The 23,505-nt window shown below is 48.6% G+C and overlaps 1 protein-coding gene across 3 annotated transcripts in view; it reads left to right on the top strand.

The window, feature by feature from the left end:
- LOC126525485 (uncharacterized) overlaps positions 1-23,142 on the top strand; it is a 188,817-nt gene extending 165,675 nt beyond the window's left edge. For 2 of the 3 annotated variants that reach the window (XM_050173374.2, XM_055067687.2), the window contains exons 3-9: positions 4,207-4,295; positions 6,762-7,054; positions 8,953-9,283; positions 13,203-13,493; positions 14,519-14,782; positions 15,918-16,118; positions 19,414-23,142. In XM_050173374.2, the coding sequence (XP_050029331.1) occupies positions 4,207-4,295; positions 6,762-7,054; positions 8,953-9,283; positions 13,203-13,493; positions 14,519-14,782; positions 15,918-16,118; positions 19,414-19,524 (1,580 nt within the window). In that variant the 3' untranslated portion in view covers positions 19,525-23,142. The remainder of the gene's footprint in view (positions 1-4,206; positions 4,296-6,761; positions 7,055-8,952; positions 9,284-13,202; positions 13,494-14,518; positions 14,783-15,917; positions 16,119-19,413) is intronic. The other variant, XM_055067689.2, reaches the window with a different exon arrangement.
- The last annotated feature ends 363 nt before the right edge of the window (positions 23,143-23,505 follow it).

Raw genomic sequence — 23,505 nt, 5'->3', positions numbered from 1 at the left:
CAGCCCCTCATTGCGCGACCCGCAGTGTAGCAGCATCACAGTAATAACGTAACAATAGCAAGAATAACCGTCGATTAACTTTTGACTTTGTCGGTGAACCCGCCGTATAGTTGCTTAGTGGCGATGGTGTTGGGCTGCTAAGGACGAGGTCGCGGGATCAAATGCGGGCCCGGCGGCCGCATTTCGATGGGACGAAATGCGAAAACACACGTGTACTTAGATTTAGGTGCACGTTAAAGAACTCCAGGTGGTCCAAAATATTCCGAAGTCTCCCGCTACGGTGTGCCTCATTATCAGATTGGCACGTAGAACCTCATAATTTAACTTTGTCAGTGACCATTAGCCTTTGTGCTTTTCCTATTCTATCATATTATCTATTCTTTGTCTGAAGCTTTTGCATCGATTTTAGTTTGCAACACATCCGTCAATCATGTAATTAAGAAAATAGGAGTAGCCGGCGCCGTCTGCAGGCACAAACATTTCCTTGAACAGAGATTAAATAAAAATAAAAAATACAACTGTGGTTAAATACCTTCCATTTTCTCTTGCCACAGAATATCTCGCCGGAGGAACACACACCATGCCGACTTTCTGTCCTTTCTTATAAATAAATTATTCCTGATCGCAAGGAAAACAGTAAAAAGACGAAACAAATGCAGCCTTCGAGAGCATAAAATTAACTCATGTAAGTCAGCAGAGGTGAAAATGGCGTAAAGGACTCCCTTATCCTTAAACACCAGCTGCAGCTAGCGTGATCTGAGTGGCGCAACCATGTGGCATGCAGTGGCCGCGTTACTATTCGAGAGAGCGCATTGCATCCACACGGCGCGCATCTGCACATCTTTGAACGATTCGAACTCCTAATCCGGACCTCCGCATCCACTCTTCTTTCGTCCTCATCTTTTCTTCCCGTCAACCAGTGAAGAGTAGCCAACCGGACAGTTACACTGGCTGACCTATCTGCCTTTAATCCCTCATGCTCCCTCTCTCTCTCTTGGCCACGGCGGCCGCATTTCGATGGGGGCGAAATGCGAAAACACCCGTGTACTTAGATTTAGGTGCACGTTAAAGAACCCCAGGCGGTCGAAACTTCCGGAGTCCTCCACTACGGCGTGCCTCATAATCAGAAAGTGGTTTTGGCCCGTAAAACCCCGTAATTTAATTCTCTCTATCTCTCTCTCTCTCTCTCTCTCTCTCTCTCTCTCTCTCTGTGTGTGTGTGTGCATGGTGGAGTCAGAAAGCACTGTCGCGTGGTTACATAGAGACGAAGCGTTTGCTGGCGACGAGACCGCTGCAACCGAGTTCGGGGCCACCGGCCACCTCCGGAACGAGGAAACGAGCCGCGGTTGCACACCTGCCATCCTCGATCACCGCGCACAAGCCCCAAAGGAGCGCAGGGGGAAACCGACGAGGGTGCGTTTCGGAGGTTGGCCGCGCAGCAGTCGAGCGAGCAGCGCGTGCACATGCGAAGCCAGCGGCGATCGCCGGCGCGCCTCTCGCGATTGACAGCTCCGGCGCTCGACCGTGCACGTCTTGAGCGGAGAAACCGCAACCGACTCGCTTCGGCTCTATTCATAGGCCTTCGAGCACGCCCGCGACGGGCGCACGCGAGTGGGGCCCCCCTACGCTATACGCCACACGAAAACGGTGCACCGCGGTGGAAGCCGTGGGCCGCCGCCGCCACGAGGCGACCGTGCAGCTGAAAGGGGTGCCCGGTTTCGCTCGAGCTTCTCGTGCGAAATATTTTAATATAAGAACATTTTCTCATCGCCTAGTTGAGTGGCTTAGTAAGCTTTCTCGAGGAACGTCAAATGGCTCTGCGCGGATATTCTGCCGTTCGGGTGCTTCAGCGCGATTGAAATTATACGTGCAAGAAAGCCCTAGCATTAGTTGACGTCTACGAGAGGTGCGCATGCGTTTCCGTTCGAGGTGACCAGCCAGGCGTTGTTGTACCTCAGTGAGACGCCGTCTGCTGACAGTAGCTCCTCTCGACAGCTGACGGCATTCTGGTAGCCCACGTTGCTAGGCTACTCGTCTTTCCGAAGCAGCCGGTATTCTCTTTAGTATGACCACAGACGATCATACCCAGTTAGTTATCGTACTTGCGCTTATGACTGGTTAAAGCTAGCCCCAGCTCTTCTAGCTCTGCACGGTTTTATAGTGACAACACATCCTCACTCGACTGACGCACTCTGGCTGGGCGGTGAGGCGAAAAACAGAACGGCATCGCAGCGAAAGAAGGAGTGCATATGAGCAAGAACAAATGATTCCGCGCGGTCTTCCCACTCTCGCCGCCGCCTCTTGAAAGGCATAAAACCACATCTCTGTGTACACGAGTAGTCACTCCTCCCACCGCATTGCAGGTTCCGCATATTCATAGAGCAGCCGCCGTATTTCATACAACTGCATTGAAGAGCACGGATGTAGGTACGCGCCAGTCACGTGTATCTTTATCTACTTAAAAGGATCGACGACCGTGCAGCGGGTGGTCACAAAAAAATAACAAGCAAAGACGCAGGGACATTTGACGGGCATCGGGTGATGCGAGAAGCGGCGGGAAAGCGAGGTTGTGTACACGCGTGTATACCACCACCCCGAAGCGGCGAGCTCGGAAGGCTGACTGGCGTTTTCACGGTTGGGGAGCTGGAAAACAATGGCGTCTCTCCCGCCTCTTTCTCACGGACGCGGCAGAAAACGGAGCACGATACTTGAGCGAGACGCGAGCAGTCATTGCTTCTCGCGCACTTGTCGTCTATGGTCTGTTTTTCTTTTTCTTTTTCCGTCGACGCTTCGCGCGCAGTCGCTTGTCCGGTCGAACGCAGTCGTCTCCTACCAGAACAAAGCCGCTCAAGTGATTAGAACCAGCGGGTTTAAAATGAAAGCTACGGTCTTTCTTCTTTTGTATTTTAGGCTGTCCCTAATTCATGCAATTTGCTGCCTTGGCTTTCGGCCGAGCGCTTTCTTTGTTTCCTATGGCCTTTCTATAGATATAGTCGCGGTAGGATTTCTGCTTCGTACGATTAACCGTATTATACGAGCGGTGCGTGAGCTCCGTGCTCCTGTCTCACTGCATGAAAGGGGGCTACGGTGAAGTTTCTTGGAAGAGGGACAGCCTGTTTCACACGCTATAAAAAGAGTTGCTCCACATCATGTCACGTTACGCACATACTTACGCGTTTTTCGTCGTACCCGATTAATGCGAGGCAATAACTTGGTGGAGAGCATGCGAAAACGCTTGCCCAGCGTAATCCACAAGATAAAATTATATAGAAAGCCGCTGTTTTTGTTGCGTTCATAGGACATTGCGGTTTATTTATTTATTTATTTATTTATTTATTTATTTATTTATTTATTTATTTATTTATTTAAACAAACAGTTTTTGACGGCAATTTGGTATCAACCATGCGGAATCTATCTGAATGTGGAACACTGAAAATAGCAAAGACATTTACAGGAGACGTCATGGGCAACCAAAATCTCGGTATTCTGCTTGCTGCCTTCCAAAGGAAGACTTCTCCACGTTGACGGGTGAAAATATACAGACCCATGAAATTATAGTGGGCCAGCACATGTTTGAGTGCTTAGCAGAAAGAAATCGTCGGGCGCACTAGCCAGAAAGGTGCTCGCTGCAATTCGATTCAGTTCACTTCAATTCAGCGCATACATTGGTGGTTAACGTGGAGCGTTCGCGGCAGTGGCGTAGCAACGGGGACGTCTGAAGACACCCGGAAATTGTCGATATCCTCGCCTTCCTCGACTACACCCGTGGGCGGGGGGGCGGTTGCGGGGGTGTGACAGAAGAACTATGGGCCCCGGGTGCCAGACGACCTAGCTACGCCACTGGTTCGCGGCAAGCCCTCCGAACTAGCACGCATGTCAGAGGGAAAAGCATTAAGTACACTGTTGGTGTTAGGTGCATATGGTATGCCATGAAATGGAAATGCCTTCCGGTACACAATTGGCAGTAGAATGACAGCAGTGCGAGCTGGCAATAGTCCGTAACTTGGTAACACCTGGTGAAGACCATGTCACAATAGGGTTTTGTAACAATGCATTCAGTAACACCGGTGCGTATGCTGCGAAATTCATAACTTGCTGCAGGCGTGTGCTATTATGGGAAGAAGTTTGACGGAAATGAATGCATGTCAGTACTTGCTGTCTAGATGTCTTGATACGGGACTGTAGCTCTTGTCTCCTCCTCGCAGGGGTTGTTGCGTGGGCAGTGAGCGCTGAGACAGTCATGGCGTCCGCCATGGAGAGGACAGAGTCTCCCATCCGAATTCAGGTGAGCAACGTGAGTATCCAACGGACAGTTTTATTCTTCCTCTCTTTTTATTTTTTTATATTTTAGCTCTTTCGAAACGTTGTCTTGTTGCATCACGACAGGCGAATTTCTACTTGTATATCGAGAGACGATGCCTGAATTGAGCACGAATTCCGAAACATGTCGCTCAAAAATCCTGTGTTTACAGTTATTTACGGTCTCATACATTCTCGGCGCCCTATACCATAGCCTCAGTGTGCGTGATAAATGTTTTGGCGGCCGCTGTTGATACATGACGTGTTAGGACGGCTTTGAAACAGCGTCCTGCTGTTCTCATGCTAAGCTAAACAGAGAGTGGTTGTGGTCAGTTATGCACAAAAGGTATCCGCAGGCCGGTTATCTAGCCGCGGAGTAGCTGTAATGGCTGGAGCGAATATCTTGTACTGCTCAAGGTTTGAAGGTGTTTGCTTCGCACCCAGATACATACTGAGCGCTTAACTCTGGCATCGGAACTGGTTCCCAGCGTAGCGCTCACTACTTGTGAGGCATGTGCGGATAGGAATGTGTTCTTTTTTTTTCCTTATAAGTTGGGATCCTTTTCTTGTTTTGGTCCGCTTCTTTAGTTTCTCGTATTTAATTTACTCTTTCATAACACACCAGCCCTTGCCACCGTTGGCAGTTAGCGCAAGAGAGGGAGAGAGAAAATATAGGAAATACATGTAGGTTAACCAGATGTACGTATGGTTTGCTACCCTGCGCTGGTGGAGAGGGGATATAGGGACGAAAAAGAAGAAGATGGAAGTGAAAGATCACTGAAAGAAAGTGAAGATGCTTACGATGTGTACTGTTCGTGGATTATTCTGCTCTTCGTGCTTGTGGCTTCAAAGGTTCTTGTTGCGTTATGTGTTAGCTTTATATTTCCCAATATCCAAGCAATCATAACCTTCTAAACCAAGCAAGGCAATAAAAAGTATCTGCGCGCATGAATAATCATTGGAAAATGTTGTACTTATAACGTCATATTACGATGAAAATGAACAGTTTAGCAAAGAAAGCCACGAAGCCGTTTGAACTCGGAAGGACAAAGTTTAGGCTAACCAATCAATTCTTTGCAGACTGAACCGTCCTACTCGCAAACACGGTAGTGTTTACACTTCCTTCTGGTAATTTCTGTTGGAAAGTATGGTTTTATTCGATTCGCCCCGCACTTTCCGAACTAGTTCCCGCCAGTTCTAGTGCAGTTCTCGCTCGTTCGGAACCGGCACGGCACCTGCCGCGCGAACGCTGCACTCTACGCTTCTGACGAGTGCAGGAGACGCTGTCAAACCCGCACGGAGCCTGCAGCGAGTGAAACGAATGGCCCGTGCAGCACCTCGTGAATTAGTTCAGAAACTCGGATAGACCTGATGCCTTAGGCTATCTAGGAGCAAATCGAGCCGATAAAACAAGACACGTATGTTTGTGTGACACAAACACATGACGCGTGCGAACCGTGAAAGAAATTAGATATGCAGGTGCCGAGGAAATGTATAGCGGGGAAGAAACTTAAAGGAGCTCCAAAGACAAACACTAAATCAGTTTAAATTGATTTTTAAAACGTACTTTAAATATCATATTTGCGTTAACTTCTCGATGAGGGGTAATTACTATAATTTATAAAAAAAAAAGGCAAAACTTTCAATTTTTGAATTTCTCGACGAAACTCCAGCGCCGGTACACGACAGTGGGACGTCACGAGTCCCAAAGTACGTTCAAGGAATTGGGCCGCTGTGGAGCACCGATAGTTCTTGGAAATTGCTCAATCCAGTCTTCGGCTCCTTTGGAACGCAATGTAGTCCATCCTTACGGATAGCATAAATAGCTACAGGCTTTCACGGCTGGCTGGTGCGGGAACTTGAAGGCGATGTCGCCACCAGGCTTTCGTTTACGCGTCCTTTCTCGCTTATCCAGCCTCCTTGCGCGGTGACAGTGGCTCCCGCAAAGGTAACCCAATACATTCTACAAAGGTAACCCAGTATAACTCAAGTTAACTTTCTCTCCGGAGTCCCTTTAAAATAAAGGAAGACAAATCAGTCTGTGTGTAAGGTGAACAGCATACTCTAACAACAGTTTACATCCAATGGAGAGAGCGCAGAGTTCTTTTTAAAAAAGGAAACGCTAACAAGACAGATCACAATTATCGTTTCAGGACAAAGATACTCCCGAAAGGGCGCAAACGGTGTACACACTCTTAAAAAAGTTTACACCATTCGAGTTGTATGTTCTGTGTGTAAGTTGAATATTATACTATAAAAACAGTTTACATCCATTGGGGCGAGCGCAGAGTTTTCAATAAAGGAAACGCAAGCAAAGCAGATGACGATTAATTTTGTGGGACAAATGTACACCCCAAATGGTGCAAAAGCTTGAAGAATGTCCATAACAAACGTTTCTTTGCTCTCTGTCCTGGACCCGAGCGTCGCGCACGCGCTGAACTGCCCATTGTCAATGCCGCAGGATCGGTCTTCGTACGACGACCGCCTCGACGAGCCTCCATCGTACGCGAAGCTCCCTCCGGCCAAGGCGATCCCTCCGCCATCGCCGCCCGAAGAGAGCGGCAGCGCCGAGACGTCGATGGACTACGCGTCCAACTCGTTGCCCGTGCTCCCAGCACAAGCCAAGCCGGGCGCCATTGTCGAAGCCACGACCACGGGCGCCGTCGACGGCGACAAGCCCGTGTACGTGGTGCACTTCGTGCTGGGCGACAAGGACGCCAAGGGCCGCGACAGGGTCACCACCACGACCCACAGGTCAGTGTGCAACCGTCGCGCGCGCTGCATGTTTTTACAGCGAAGTTATTAAGGGCTACTTTCCCCGCTATCGTGTCCGCGTGTAGAAAAAAAATCCCGACGATAGTGCAATGCCGGCCCGACCCGCGGCGGAGGTGCAGTTCATCATTAAGGGGCCCACATACACAGCTTCGCTGGTCATCCTTTTTCACAGAGTGGCGAAGGATAACCAGAAGGATGAAAAACAACTTGCCGCAGGTGGGAAACGATAGTTGCGATGGATGCGAAGGTTGTGGGATCGTTCTCCACCTGCGGCAAGTTATTTTCTCATCCACTTTCATTTCCGTTAATTTACCGTTTCTTTATTTCATTTATTAAGCACAAGTAATTTCCCCTATGTTGTCCTTGGTGTCAGTGTCTGTTGGCTTCGTACTAATTAACGGTGTTATGCAATTAAGTACCTTCTCTACAGTATTACTACTGACGTCATACAAGACGCTGACGACGTCACATTGATTTTTGGTACCACTCGTTGCGTACAACGCCGGCTTTTTTGCCTCATGGGACATATAATGCTTTTGAATTAAAGGAGGAGGAAAAGAGATGAGAAGAAGGCAGGGAGGTTAACCAGAATCATGTCCGGTTGGCTACCCTACACCGGGGGAAAGGGAAAGGGGAAAAACAAAGATAACAGGGAGAGAGAGGAGGGAAGGAAAGAAGGAAATTGCAGTGAGTTCGCTGACGTGTGTGGCCTTACAGAAATTGCATTAATAGTCACAGTTGGTCGCACAAGCCCGTCGTCCTTAAGAAGCACAAAAGTGCCTTCACCGCTTTATGGGCCGACGGGCGATGGGGGCGATGTTCCAACAGCACCTGCATAGAAAGCGGCCGATTGTCCAGTTTTTGAAAAGCTTTGGCAAGTTCTTGTCTCTCAGGGGTGTATCGTGGACAGTGGCACAGCAGGTGGTCGATGTTTTCTTCCGTGCCACAGACCTCGCATGCTCCACTGTCAGTCTGTCCAATTAATGTAGCTTTTGCATTAAAATTGACAGAGAAGAAAAAGCTGCTGACCGCACCGTAATTGTCTAGCTCGTGGCTAACACCTGAGGTTCGAGCTTATAAAGACTCACTCACACTAGGCCGACCCGACGCCGATTTCGGTCTGCCGACTGTCGGCGACAGCGTTTTTTCCTTCGTGTCGGCGCCTCTACCTGTCACACTGTACCGACGCCGACAATCTGCCGACGGTCGGCGGAGAGCTCGCCGTCGGTACAGTGTGACGGAGACGCCGACACGAAGGAAAAAAAAAACGCTGTCGCCGACAGTCGGCAGACCGAAATCGGTGTCGGGTGGGCCTAGTGTGAGTGAGCCGTAACTGTTCGGAAAGCGAACCGCTCATTCGTCCTCGAGTGAGTGGTCGGAATCGCATATGTGCTGACGAAAGCGCGATTCTGGCCAATAACGTAAGGGCAGGCGAACGGTTCGCTTTTTAAACCATTGTAAGATCCCGCCCCTGAGCATCGATCAGAATTGTGGGGAAGGAGGAGAACAGAGAGAGATTCTGGAAAGATGACAGTGATAGGAAGGGTAAGAGTGCTGCTCACTTTGACATAAGTCTCTGAGTACGTACTGCTTTCTATCAATCCGTTTCGTTTCCCTCCTGTTAGTTCGCCTTTTGGCGTTGTCTAGGACGCCGGTGTCTTATCACCGGGATCGGTCACTCAGCACGACTAGTGTTGAGAACGGACAATAGATCGTTACAAAATGCAGCTCCTGTTTTCTTCCTTGTTCCTTCTTCGTAAGGATAACCATGCTTTCCGCGGTATAGCACGGAAGTCTTGCAGTCACCGATTTGCTGTGGTGGAACCTCCTCCATGTTTGGGCAAATACCCCCACCTTTCTCTTCCATGCGTCTGCAGCTTGCCGGCCTCGAGCGTGGCCCCCAGTACCCAAAGCACGCCGCCGAGTACCACAAAGCGGCGCACCACACCGAGCAGCACGACCACGACCACGACGACGACGACGACGAGCACGACGACCACCCGGCGACCGCGGCCGACGACGAGCCAGGCGCCGAGCGAGCCGCCTCCGGCGACGTCGACGCTGAACCCGCACTCGCCCGAATTCGCCGACATGCTGAACCACATCCTGAACGCCTCGAGAAACGGGTTCGGCCGCTCTCCGCAGTTCGTCGTGTTCGCGCCCATGCCCACGGAGCACAACAAGCAGCACCTGGAACACTTGTCCAAGGTGAGTCTCGCGGAGAACATTGCTTGGTGACTGCGACAGAAAGATGCCGTTTCCTTTTTTTTTTTTTTTTTTTTTTGACGCTACCGGGAGAATGCGGGGAGGAGACGACGTTAACGGGGGTTTCCGTCGGTTTGAGAGAGAAATAAAGCAAGGATAGAAAAGTTTTTTTTTTTAATGGTGCTGGAGATCAAGCACGCTACTGCAGATTACGTTGACGACGCATAAAAGGGCCCATACCGTTAACTCATACTCGGTACATACGCACATAACATGCACGAGTAACGAGAACAACCACAGACGGTAGGAAGCCTCTAGATTTTCTATAGCTCAGGCCAGAGACGTTCAGACCAGTGTTCAGGAGGAAGACTAGCCTTCATAGCGCAAGGCACTATATAGAGCACTGCTTCAAGGTCCAAAATGTGCCGCGTAAATTTAAAGTGGATGTGAATACTGCGGTGTCCAGACTCCCAGCAGGTGTTCCCTTTCGCGCGCTCTGCTCCACCGAGGTGCGCTCGTGACGCGGCGTCGAAGCAAGCGGGTGACTAGGGGCCGTCTCGCTCCTACAGACGACTGACGCCGCCTTTTTCACTCGGTGGGGCATTTGACGCGTTCGCATCAAAGGGTGAAAATGAGCATAGCGCACGAATGAGTGTATGCACGGGAGGGCTACACCAAGCGGACACTCAGGCCCGCGTGCTTCATGAACTGCACTAGTGCGCGAATAGCCTTTTGCGTCAGCGTCGCGTGGGGCCACACGCAGTCCAAGTATTTCTCACTCAGAAAATGAAGACGGGAAATAATGCACGTGCAACCTCAGCATGGTGCGCATTCGAAAGGCAACTGATAGCAGAAGAAGAAGGAGTTATGAAAATTGCACGCCAAGAGATAGAAAACGAGCCACGTATGGGCGACTTCAACTAACTCCAGAATTCACTGTGCACCAGCTAAAATGAAGAAGAAAGAGCTGACTTTGGCAGGACACCTGTATATACTTGGAACACATAACCGTTAGTATTTTAGGTGTTGTTCGGACCTGGCAGCATGCTTCCCAAAAGCAAACCAAACAGTTCATCGGCTGTTGATAACGTGTCGATCAACCTTTGTGTCGCCAGACATCCGGAGCAGAACGAAAATGAGCTAGAAGTTCTAGTTAATACGTGAGGTCGAGCTCTTGGCATATCTTGTCCCATCGAGTACCTTCCGGTGCGCATTGGTTCGTTACTTATTTATTTATTTATTTATTTATTTATTTATTTATTTATTTATTTATGTTGTGTGTGTCTCTGCACTTTCCTCTGGGGCCGTGACACTCCTCGTGGCGGGAGGTATAAAGACGCAATTCACTTTCTTTCATTTCCAAAGAGCGCTCCACCTTGCCGCCATTTTTGCCGCTGCTGCCTATGCGCAAAGATATCTACATTTATTATAGTGATGGCAGGGGAAGGCCGCTTCATGTGAGACATGAAAGATCGAGCCCCGACCCTGTTGTCCCAGAAGTGCTTTGCAGGGTGCCTACCAACCGGGAAAACAGGGAAGAACAGCGAATTCTCAGGGATATTGAATAGTCTGGAAAACTTAGGGAAAACTCAGGGGATTTGTGCTTCAATCAGCGAAAGTTAGCTGCCATTTTATTGAAAGGGAACGAAAGTCGCTCTACTGCTGGCTCGAGTAAAAGAGAGGAATCGTAAGGAATTGTCTTTGACGCCGTGTCGTCGGCTGGAGCAGTTGCCAGTGTGCAGTGAACGACCGACTTTCCGGACGCCCGATTTTTGTGAAATGCCCGATAATACGGACGATTTCGCGGCACCACCACGTGCCCCATAGAGTCAATGTATAAGAACGTCTGTAATTTAAGACGCAAGAACCCTTCGTTGTCCAATCTTCCGGACTTTTTGCCGCCACCGCAGGTCCGAAATGGCGTTAATAAAAGCCAACACCGTCGTTTTGATTATCTCGCCGCCTCGAACCAGCGCTCTCGCACGCAGATCCGCTGGCAACCGTAGCAACCCCCGCGGCAACGCTAGGCTTAGCTGCTTCGACGGTTCTTGCCGTTCAGTGCCGTGTTATTCATCGAAAGAATTCGCCGTTGTCAGTAATGGCACCGACTCCGCCTTTGTAATCCTCGCAATTGGCTTCGAAGCTTAGCATGACGCGTTGCATAAAGCCGGTTCTCGAAAGGTAGCTTCGCTTCAGTACAGAAGTGTTACGCGGTGAAGCGTACGTAAAGTATTGCGGTGAAGCTTAACAAGCGTGGGAAGGGGGCAATTGTCACGGGACGCAGTACGTATTCCATAATTATACGCGCGTGCACCCGCCGTCTCCTGTCACAGTACGAGCACCGATATGCCTAATAAGTGTACTGGCATGCCTTCAGAGCTTCCTCGGACTTTCCTGTGAGGATTTGAGCCCTTAAGGGCAGTAAAAGACATGCATTCTTTTTCGGACTGCCTGATTTAATTTTTCGGACGTTCTCGCTGCCCCTAGGGAGTCCGAAAAGTCAGACGTTGACTGTACAACTGACCAAGAGGATGCTTCGAATGGTCCGTGGGGCGAACGCGGGGCGGAACGATAACAAGAACAGAAATGATCGTCGAATTGAGGAATGATCGTGAAAGGAGCTGTGCCACCTCTTCTTTGAAGGAGCTTGAGCTCAAAAAGAAAAGTGTTGGCTGACGCAAATCCAAACCAAAATAAACTCTTGAAAGCAGTGAAACACAAAACGGAGGCATTGTGCGTGGGCTAACAGTATGTGAGGACAGCTGAGGTTGACTTTCCAACTGCTTAGAAAATCTCGCTTGTAACAAAGTTCGGGCCTAATACCAATGATCTTGCTATCACTTGATAGAAATAGCTCATTTTTGAAATATTTACTTCTGTATGTATCTCTTTTTATTCCTATTTGGAAATGTTCGACTCGATTTACAATGGGCTTTATCATTTTTATTTCTCGAAGATATTTTATTTGCTGTGCATTTTACTATCCCCTACCTTCAGTTTTCTATTTTGAGTAAATTAAACACTGCTCCTTACTATTAAAACTCGCTCAAGTTGGTTTTTTTATGCTTACTTGAGAGTGACAGCATCGGGCGACGTGGTGTCCCTCCCAGCCAGTCTTGACATAAAATAAAGTTCTGTGTCGCTCAGGGAAAGCCTGGAAAACTCAGGGAATTTGAAAATGTGGACTTGGTAGACACCCTGGTTTTGGTGTTGCATGACGATGCGGAACTGTTGGACACAAAATATGGTTGACGCCTGTTGAGGAGGTTTACTAAGATCTTTTGGTCGCCCAGTGCATCGCGGCTACGGGCAATATGGTTATCATGCGGTTTCAGGCAGTGTTGGCCGAACTATTTCGCAGAGGAAAAGAAAAAGAAGGAAAGGCAGGGAAGTCTAGTAGCATATCATATTGACCGCAAATAAAGACGGGATCAGCGGAAGAGTACACAATAACGACACGGGCGTGTGTTCTCTTTTGTGTTCTCTTCCGCTGTACCCGTCTTTACTTGCGGCCAGTATGATATGCAGTAAACACCAACTGGGCCAAACTGAAGTTCTTCTGGAGGTTAAGCAGGTTTCACATGGTTTGTTGCCCTACAATGGGGGAAGCGCCAACAAAGGGAAAAGGAAAGGGACAGGAAGTGATGCTTGAGCACGAACGGCAGCTTTCACCCCATAATTAAAGGTGGTCGCGCACAGCCCAGTCGTCTTTAAATAATGCAGCAGTGCTCTGGCAGATCTTCTACAAGGATGACTATATACTATATCCAGGAATGTGGATTAATGGCGTATGACATAGAATGAGATTAATGATGAAGTCGAGCATTCAGCAGAGGTTGGCGCTGGGCCGCGGCAAGATGACTGCACCTAGAGGTGTCTTCCTGTTGCAACGGGCGTGTTTCGGACGATGCTTGTGCCGCAGGCGACCCGCTATCACCCTGTGGGCGCACCGGTGAGCCAGGAGGTGATTTCCGCGCCGATGCAGCACCCGCACCAGTCGCACCTTCCTCCTCCTCCACCGGTGCCGTTGAGGGTGCCGATCCGGCCGCGCGACGAGTACCACCCTCTGGCGTCGCACCACCACCCGCACCAGCACGAGGCGGCGCTGCCACCCAGGCAGCAGTACCTGCTGCCGGCGCCGCAGGTGCTCAGCCGGAGGAACGGCAGCAACCCGAACCCGTTCCAGGCGCCGCCGCCGCCGCCTGGCTTCCAGGTACACGCCTAGCGACTGCTCTCTTGCTTTTGCTCGAAATACGCATGCGCAAACAACGCTGTTTAAGTGTCCTGTGCAGATGACCGTCAAGTGATCTGAAAAGAGTAGGAAAAAGGTTATACGGAAACAAGTAACGCATTTTTCATTCTCGCATGCAGCGTATTTCTGCACGAAATGCTCCCTCCCACGTTTGCGAGATCTTGTAGCGTTATGCTGAAGAACGCAGAATTCGATCCCCGTGGTTTCGTCGTACAAGTCCACTAACCCGACCAACTCCGGCACACTTCATGGTGCGACGACCCTCAATACCCTCCTACAAAAGTGGGATCACGAAGCGACGGATCCCAACTACCGCGTGGTCCTGGAAGTGATGGTGATCAGAAACGTCACGAGTCAATGTGATTATGAGCACGATTATCAACAAGGCGGCATTGATAGCCCGGCAACAGTGCCTGCTACTAGTTGCAATTAATATTTTCAAGCAGATCATTCGGTTTAATACTGAAATAACCCAAAGTATATTAAACCGGACCTCAGGAACACTGCCAACGGCTTCGTGCGGACTGCCTGTCGCTGTGCGACTTCTCCCCGTCCGCTTCTCCCCAGCCGAGCAACACTGGTGTAAAGCGTTTGCGTTGTTTATTGACGAATGACGATGTTTGGTAGATTGGTTGCATGGCACGCGGAACTTGAGAAACTGCGCCCTCCTGCGCTGCTCGATAACGTGGTAGTGGTCAACGTTTGTATGGAAGCTCTTCTTCATAAACGACACCTTTATTTATAGTGTACGCATAAACGTTTCTCCCGACTCACAATAACTCAAAATTCGCTACATGTCGGCGCCACCTTCCGGTTCGTGTAGCCAGACACTGCCTATCAAAGCGCCCGGCTCAGGGCATTTCTCCGCGCTCTTCGCGTGGCGTTATCCAGCCGCCGGCTTCGTGACCGAGCGATTGACACGATCCGATTTCTCGATCGCACGAGAGCGCAGCGTCGTTCGAGCCCCTTTCTGTCCTTTGGTGCAGGCGAACCCGGCTCCGCCTCCGCCCGAGCCGGAGCCCCTGGCGCCGGGTTTCCAGTCCGTGGGCGGCTACAGCGCATCGCAGAACCACGACATGTACGCGCCTGCGGCCCAGTCCCAGTCGCCGTACAACCCGCCGCCGCCGCCGCCACCGCCGCCGGTGTCCCACCACCATTCGCGCTACGGCTCGCCGTCGCGCTACAACGACGCCGTCGACTCTCAGCGGGGACTGCTGCACCCTGCCTCGGAGTCGGCCTTCCCCAACAAGGTAATCGACGAGCCAGTTCCAGTCAGTGTGCCACCTCACGGAGTGAAATCGGGTGCTCAGAATTGCCGGCATAGATCCCAGACCTTCCTTTATCCGTTATATTTATTTATTTTATTCATTTATTAATGCACACACTGCAGGGTCCAACCAGTGATGGCGCACCATGGTACAAAATTAAAACATATGTAAACGTAAATCATAACTTAACGAAGAAAAACAATGGACAAAATGCAGAAAAAATGTCGTTATTAGGAATTTGGCAAGTAATGCTCGGTATAATTATTGCAGTTAGTTACTGTGCGAAGAAAAATGGGAACCATAAGCATCCCTATTAGCATGAAAAATGTTGTTAGTGCTTGATCCTGATAATTTCGTGTATGTCATGTGGTCAAGCTTGTTGAATATGCGCAGTATACTTTGAATAAGAAATCTATAAGGCAAAAAGCTACCGCCAATCAGTACGTCGTATGAAGCTGTGGAACGTGTCTTTTCAAGCGCCGAGCCATTTTAAACACGGAGTCAGAAACATGAAATTTGGCACGTAAAACCCCATAATTTTTAAGAAACATGAAAACACGTGTACGTAGCCTCTAGCTACAGTTTTTCTTTGATGACAACTTTCTCTGAGTCAACGGTGTTTCGCGAAACACAATATTACACAAAGCACGAGCAAAATCTATTCTTCATCAGCTGTGAAATGATGATGAGTTTGGTGACAAAATGACCTGCCATCAGAAAACCTTAGCTAAGAAAAACAACGTTAAGAAATGGTAATGAAATTACAAAACATTGTCAAAAGTCTATAACGATATTACAAAACACTAAGAAAGCAAGTCCGTGGATCACGGCCAAAATAGACGTGAGAAAAAGAATGAACAGGTCAGGTTGATCATAGAGAAAATTTTAAATGTGCAAAGACTACTTTTCACATATAATTGATCTGGCCACCGTCCACGAGAAGATCCAGTAGAACCTCGAGAGCTGATCTCTGTTGCGGCACAGCCAAGCGTATTTCGCACACACAAAAGGCGGATTCCCACCTCTGCATACTTCCTTGTGCTTTTGGATGGTTTCATCGGCGATCCCTGCCATGGAAACTTGCCTGAGGTGCTTGACGAATCTGCTGCTTATCCAGGACCGGAGCGGGTTCGAGATCCACGCGGGCGACTCGTACGCCAGCCACGGCAGCAGCAGCGGCGGCCACGGAGGAGGCCACGGCAAGGGCATCACGTTTACCATCGGCGGCGGGGACCACCAGTCGCCGCACCACGACTACGGCGTCAGTCCGATGGGCGTCATCAAGAACCTGTTCCTGCCATTCCTGCCTAAGCCAAAGGTGAGCCCGGTGGCGTGTCTGTCGACGCGCCTCCATCCCACAGAACTGCCCGGCACGATGTTGCTGGTTGGAGCTGGGCAGGCCGCGTTTCGATGAGCGTGGAATGCAGGATGCGCCTTCGCTGAGATTTCGGCTCGCCTCAGGCGGTCGAAAACTATACGGATCGAGCCGTTCACTCCGCCGTTTTGCAGTGAACTTATAACTTCGGGATGATCAAACCAATCGGCCAGTGGCAACGCGTACTCTCGATCGATCACATCATTCGGCGAAGCCGTGTAACACCCACCAGTTTAAATCGCGCCAGGTATATGTTGGCGTCATACATCTCTTGCTTATTGTTGCCAGTGCACTCGATCGGCATCTACTTTCGCATGTATATAGAGCCGATTCGCCCACGTGGCCATTAAGATGACGCCTAACCATCACTGTGAAGCGGTCAGCCCGTTGTCTCGAGCCATGGCCCAGCTCAAGCGCACTGTGCTTCAAAGTGGCAAGGTAGTAGCTGGATTCTGTACGCTGCTCCTGCAGCTTTTTAACGTTCACCTAAGTACACGAGCACATTTCCATTTCGCCCCCATCAAGATGCGGCCACCACGGCCCGGAACCGTCGTCGAAAACTCGTGCTTAGCAGCTCAACGCCATGTAGCCGCTAAGGCGAAACTGCGACGGCCTGGGTGGGGTTGCTTCTTTTAATGTTATAGCGCTGTACAGGCGGACCCCACTCACTTTGTAGGTAACCGGGTGGCGAAGAATGTGGGCCAATCCCGAAGGCAGTGCGGTCTCTTAAAAATGTGGGCCGATACTGAAGACAGTGCAGTCTCATTTAAATATTTGGGCCGATCCCAAAGGCAGCCCACCAGTAAAAAGGTGGGCTGATGCCAGTGCAGTCTAAAAGCGCTTCTCAAAGTCCTAGCTGTCAGGAGTAAAAATGCGAGGAACTGGCACATGTTGCACGCGTCAGTCGTTTGGTAGAGCGACTTTGGCACGAGAGAGGCAAGCATGTGAGCGGGGCCCAACTTGGCACCTGATGGCTGTTGCACCGGTGTGCTTGAAGACGGAGCCTCCGTCCCACCGTCGGTCGCGCATTTCCTTACAGCATCATAGGCACAGGCTTCACCTACGCTAGAGGTACATGTCAGAAAATTCGAGGTTTGTTGAGCCTACGGGTCTGCGTCACAGTGTGCACGAAATTGCGAAAGAGGTGCGAGATATAAATGAGAGTATGCAAGGCTGCCTTCGACGCGCGCGCGCAGCTGTCGAGACAATCTAAGTATGCTGTCCCATACTTAGTGAGTTTGCGGTGCTAAGCTTTACCTAGCTTTTCTTTTTTTCGTGTTCACCAGAAAGCTGAAAGGGCTACTTCGAGAGTATCGTGGCCGGCGTCGGTTTGTGACGCTGTGGGCATCTCTTAGCAACTGTGAGAGGTGGTTCCACGGGTGCTGTGCGTGCGTTCTCAAGGTCAGAGCACCAAATTCGAATTTAGAAAACGCGAGATTAGTGTCCGCCTTATCAATGGGACGCGGGTGGTCCGACGGCGACGCGGGAAATTCAATACACACGTGTTTTGGCAGTGCCAGCATGCGCGACCAGCAAGCGCGTCGGATTCCCGCCTTGCTGCAGCGGTGACACTTTACGAAAGCTCCGAGTTTCTTCCCTTTTGTGGCAAAGATCCCTCGCCGGGGCAACGTACGAACCTCAGCATCCCTGTTCTTTGTCATCTAAAGACATGTTTCTGGAAATGATGACACAGTAGAGCGATAACACAGACAAAGGGATCAAATGAAGTCTACCATTTGTAAGCCCACGTTCTTATATCTGCAGTCTGCTGGGCGCACGATTTTTTCGCTTTGTAATCTTCTTAGGATCTGTTAATAATATTCTTAACAAATAGCCTCTTCGGCAGCCACACAAGATTATTGGTAGTGGTGCGCTTAGAGCTCATCGGCACCTAAGAAACCGGGTATACAAAGGACAATAGCGCGAACGGAACACGGCAAACAGAAAAGCGATGAAACACGGTGATGCTGCGTGTCTCGATTCTGTCCGTTTCGACGCCCAACTTCGACGTGATCTATTCAAATGCATGTAAAATGCAAAAAACGCTTTTCTTAGACACTCCCTGGACCGAGTTTAATGAAATTTGTTGCATTTGAGAACGAAAGTTAAATTCTAGTGACTGTTTGTAGCGTAGTTTCGATTTGTGGCTTGAATTTTGTTGCAAGAATTTCAAAAACTTGGAAGTTAAGAAATATGAAAGCACCAAGTTTACAAACTAATAACTCTGTATCAAGACCAGATATCGCGGTTCTGTAAACGGCATTTATTAGATCATTGAAAGCAGACAAATTTGATGTGTCATTCTATATCTTGCGTGAATTTGTTACGTTGCGTACAAGGCTTCGGAAAAAGTTGTATTTCCATATTACTAAATTTTTGGAGAATCATGTGTGACATATAAATTTTCTCCGCTTTAGATTTACTATTAGACGCTATTCACAGAATCGTGATATCGTTTTTCACTGCTGAGTTATAGAGCTGTAAACTTGATAGTTTCGGTTTCAGAAAATTTGCGATTTCTGCCAATTTTTACTCAAAAATTGACGATCTATATCAAGCACAGGAAACCAACAGTCACTAGATTTTAAGGTTTTCTTTTGAATGCAACAAACGTCGTCAAATTTGGCGCTGTGGTTGCCGAGAAAAACGAATTCTCCTTTTACATCTATTTAGATAGGAGCATCCAAGCTAAAGCTTCCTCTTAATTAAGACGGAGTAAATGCAGGCACTCGAACCCACGACCTTCGGTTGGAGTCGAACCCTTGAGCTTATGTAGAAGTCGAGCCCACGACCTTTTGTGTTGAGGCGAAGTTAATTAAGGCACAGTTAATTAAGGTAGTGTAAATTAAGGTACCCCACGACCTTTGGTGGGAGAAAACAAGTAATAAGAAGTAACAGCGCATTCGAATGAGAATGTGAAGTTATTTAATGGACGTCCCTCGAGCGCGCACGCTTCCGCCTTCATCCTCTTTGGCATACGTCTAGGTGACTCATTTTTTCCCCATTTCTACATATCATTTATGTGTATTCAATGGACAATTACAAGCTGTCGAAAAGGCAGGGACAAAAAATTGTCTTGCATTTTCAGTACTATCAAATAAATTAAATCAGTCGTCGGTGTCGCTCCGTACAAGTAACCGTTATTAACGTTCGGCTGACATAAACAAAACTTTTCTGGCAATTTTTGCTTGAGCAAGAGAAGGTCGAATGCAGAACGAACTGGTGTTCTTTTTTTCAGGTGAACCTCAATGGAAGGGTCGTGTTCGGCGTCGTGCTCGAGAAGGGCGTGGGCCTGGGTCACAACCAGCACGGACAGCAGCACCACCACGCAGTCGCATACCACCACTGAGTCACCGACAAACCTGTCTGCTTCCATGACGTCACTCACTTGCACCCACTACGTATCGCACCACCTGGACAAGCGACTGGACACAGCGCCGTCCTCCCTCGCTGGTCGTGATGCTAGCGCGCTGTAGGGCCTTCCGAGTGCGACCATAGAGGAGGTCCTCAACGCAAGGCTGGGCATGGACGAGGGCCGAAACTGACCGAGTTATGCACAAAATGAACGTCTTCCCTGGCGCCTTGCCGACAAACAAGTGCTTCGCCCAGAAGCTTTGCTGTCACATTATGTGGTGTTGGGCCATTCCTTTCGGTGTCAGGCAGCGTTATATAAAACGTCAGGTCGACTGCTCGAGCTAATTATTAGCCATTCACCAGGCACGACCCTTAAATAACCGGTACATAACAATGTCTGTCGACACCGGTTGGGCAGGAACTCACTACTATGCAAATATTGTATTATAATAGAATATCATAGACAAAAGCTATCTTACTGCCAGTATTGATACATTTATTTAAAGCGGCACTTTTGGCCACGATTCAAAGGGTTAAATAGCAAGAGCACATCATCTGTCAAGGGCACATCACGGGCTGGAAATAACCACGCTTAATGAAGAAAACAGCCTCACAGAACTGGAAACGAAAGCGTGGTGAATCTTGTCTTATAGGAAAATGGGAATACAGAAAGCAAGTGCCTTGCTCTTACGTCGCGACCAGCCAAGGATGGTTTCCGTCGAGGTGCTCGTCTGCTTAAGCTGCCTGCCGTTCTGTCCAGAGCGCACCAGCGTAAGCTCCAGTTGTGTCGCAAGTGGGTCCAGCTGAAGCATCACGGTGATATCCTGCTCTTCCAAAGTGCAGGTTGAGATGCCACAACTCTCCTCTTGAACATATAGCCGAGAATTCACGTCACAAGCGAGCCGCGATCACTCTTAACCAGGAAATACACCGCGGCTTACGACATCACAAGCCACACGCTAACCCGCAAGGTTTCTCTGTTCGCTATGCTGACTCGCCATTGTGTGTATATGCACAAGAAGCCGGGCGTGTACTTAACTCCTGAAACGCGTGCTCGCCCGAGTTGGGAAAAGTCACTTTACTAAACAAGCACTCATCAGTCACATGCATCCATCATCGTCGTTTCATTGACAGGGTATAGGAGAAGGCTGGAAGGCAAGCAGAAGGAATTGAACCAAACACAGTATTGCGTTGATATGAATTTACCAGGCTTACCAATAAAATTAAAAAAAGAAGAATCTAAGGTTACCTTTTACCATGCAGCTTGCGCATTTTGGTTTTCTTCATCCTGTGTAGGACTTCTGGGGGAAGTGAGATCGTTTTGCTGTGCGGTTAAATTGATATTTTCGTCACATTCCATTACTTGTCTGAAGTGCTGGGCTGAAACGCGGTGATCGCATTGCTGTTCAGTTACCCTGTTATGATCCTTGTTACGCAATGGATGACCGCTGTCAGTCTAATCAGTTGACGCACAAGCACACGAAGTTAAAGAACGCGCACCAAGTTAAGTGACGGCTGAGCACAAAAATAAGTTTCACAATAAAATGTGCAATTTGTTTTTGTAGTTGCACTTCAGCTAGATGGAATTAGCTGCAGATAGTAATTCAGTAATCGCATTTTTAATGTGTCACAACCAAGCAATACTGAAGGAGAAATGTCTCGTAGTCTTGCCCATTCTTAATCGTCTATAGCGTTATATCATCTCATTTAACATTTCATTTCCTCTCTTCCGCTGCAAGCAGAACATGGTTAATGTAAGACTGTCGTTATGCTCAGTTTTGAATGAGAACAACGCAACGGTAATGCAGCAGAAAGGCGCGACTACTTAGAAGTTTCTTGTTGTTGCTTTTTTTTCTTCTTCTTTAGCGCACAATGTCAGGCGTCAGCCTTAACGTTGTTAGCCTGTAACGTAGCATTAGAAGTAGCAGTGTGCAGGCTGTCTAGTTAGCGAGTCTTTTTACCTTGCAATATTGCCTGGCTCACACCAGCCGGCCCCGCTCGTTAGCATGGTTTTCGGTGAACAAAAACAAGTTAGTACTCGTCTCTCATCGCGCCCTCCATTTTCAAGTTGCATCACCGCTGCGTTGTTGGTTTTTTTTCACCGAAAACCGTGCAGAGCTTGATGAGGCTGCTGGTGGTAGAGACGTAGATGTTGCATGGATAAAACAAAACAAAAAAAATTGTTTTGTCGTACTTGAGATGAGGTTACATGAGGTGAAATAAGGGATCAGGTGATGCATTCTGAAGCGAGCTAAAAAACGTCGCTTGCGAGAACTCTCGGGGAATTCGGCTCTAATAAAAAAAAATCACGCGTAACAAGCATTTGGACTGGGAGCTTGTAGTGCCATGTTGGTCTGAGATGCTCACTCAAGTTGTAAATGGAAAAGATACAGCAGCACCCGTTTAGAGGCATTTGATGGGCAATCGATCGCGGAGATCATACGTGTTATATCAAGTCTTCCTGCTTAAAGTTGGTAAACAGGCAGCCATTCCCTTCCCACCAAATTTCAGAGCGAGCTTCCGTTCAGCATTCGGGTACAAACGAGGCCCGTCAATGTTCGCGTGCAATGCGAGGCTCCGGTTTCGCGACTGCTGTGCGACCAACGAGCGGGTTCCCGTCGAATGCGGCCTTCAATTCGTCGCGATGCTCGCGTGTTCAAGGCAGCTTCGCAGTTACATTCTGGCTGCAATTTCGTGCACAAACTCGTCCAAGCCGAAATTCGCTTGCACGTTCCCGATATGTGGTTACGCACTTATATATACGCGTTAAAAATATACCAATAAAAATTTGACCGCAGTGTTAGCGAACGTACAATAGTCAGCTGACGAGCTTTGCGTACGCCAAGAAAAAGATGCGTTCATTCTGATGTTTTTGGCATTTGTGGGCATGTACATGTGTATCATACAAAGGCGCGGTCGCTTCCGACTGCTTCTACATTTCCATTTCTTCACTTTCGTTCTACAGTCGCAAGGCGATCATAACTATATTAAGAATTCTATCTTCACTTATTATTCTTGTTTTGCGGGCTTCTTGACAGGATGTTAATTGACCAAAAAAAAATGCCTTCTTACTTTGTTGTAACGTTTTTTTTTTGTTCTTTCTTTTTGTCCTGAAGAGATATTTTTAATAGAGAACCAGTAATGCATTGGCGAGGCATCGTAGTGGACTTCGATCGAATAACACATGTGTCCCTCGAGTCCCAGCTTCGATTACTTGGATTTGTCCTTGCTTTTGTTCTTATACACGTCCACACAACTTGCCTAGGCCGTGATTATTAGAGCTCCTTGATAACTTTAGTGTTGTAGAACTTATTTCGCGTTTTTCCAACGTTTCCTGCCGTTTTATTTTACCACTCGAATTTACGTTTTTATTAACGAAGGTGAACTGCAGCTGCTTTTGTACGAGACGTTTCCGGAATTTTGTAAAGAAAGATAGATTTTACTTACCATGTGAGTCGCCTGAGTGTACAGTACAGTGATGCCCTGGTTGTTGTTTCTGTGTGAACGGTTTCCTTCTTGCATTCCATCTTTTTTATTCTTTGCCTGCGTCCTAAGTGGAAGAGGCTCTTGTATATGTCACACGCGCGCTCAATAAAAGAAAATGTACTTCCGAGATGCGAGTCTCTGACGTCATTCCGGGTGTACAATTCCAGCACGACTTGCCGACATCGACAGCTGAAAGGTGCAACGCCGTCGGATGAGTTCTCCAACGGAGCACGAATAAATTGTGATGACGTTTTCAAAAGGTTAAGTCTTAATCTAAAATGAAGCTTGCGGTTCTGCGCATACAAGTGTGTTCTGATAAGATTTCTAGTGCCATCCCCTTCGAAACGGGCCAGCGACAAATAGTCACCTACCCTGCTTGAGCTAATCAGATGTTACTACATCTACTGTAATCTAGCATGTTGCCTATCTCTCCTCATCTTTTCGGTTCGAATCATCGTGAGAGCAACATAAAAGTTTCACTGCGATGCGT

Source organism: Dermacentor andersoni, chromosome 8 (genome assembly GCF_023375885.2).
Source record: "Dermacentor andersoni chromosome 8, qqDerAnde1_hic_scaffold, whole genome shotgun sequence".
NCBI classification, from domain to species: Eukaryota; Metazoa; Arthropoda; class Arachnida; order Ixodida; family Ixodidae; genus Dermacentor; species Dermacentor andersoni.
The sequence above is the reverse complement of the archived record's forward strand: the minus strand, read 5'-3'. Positions and strand labels throughout refer to the sequence as shown.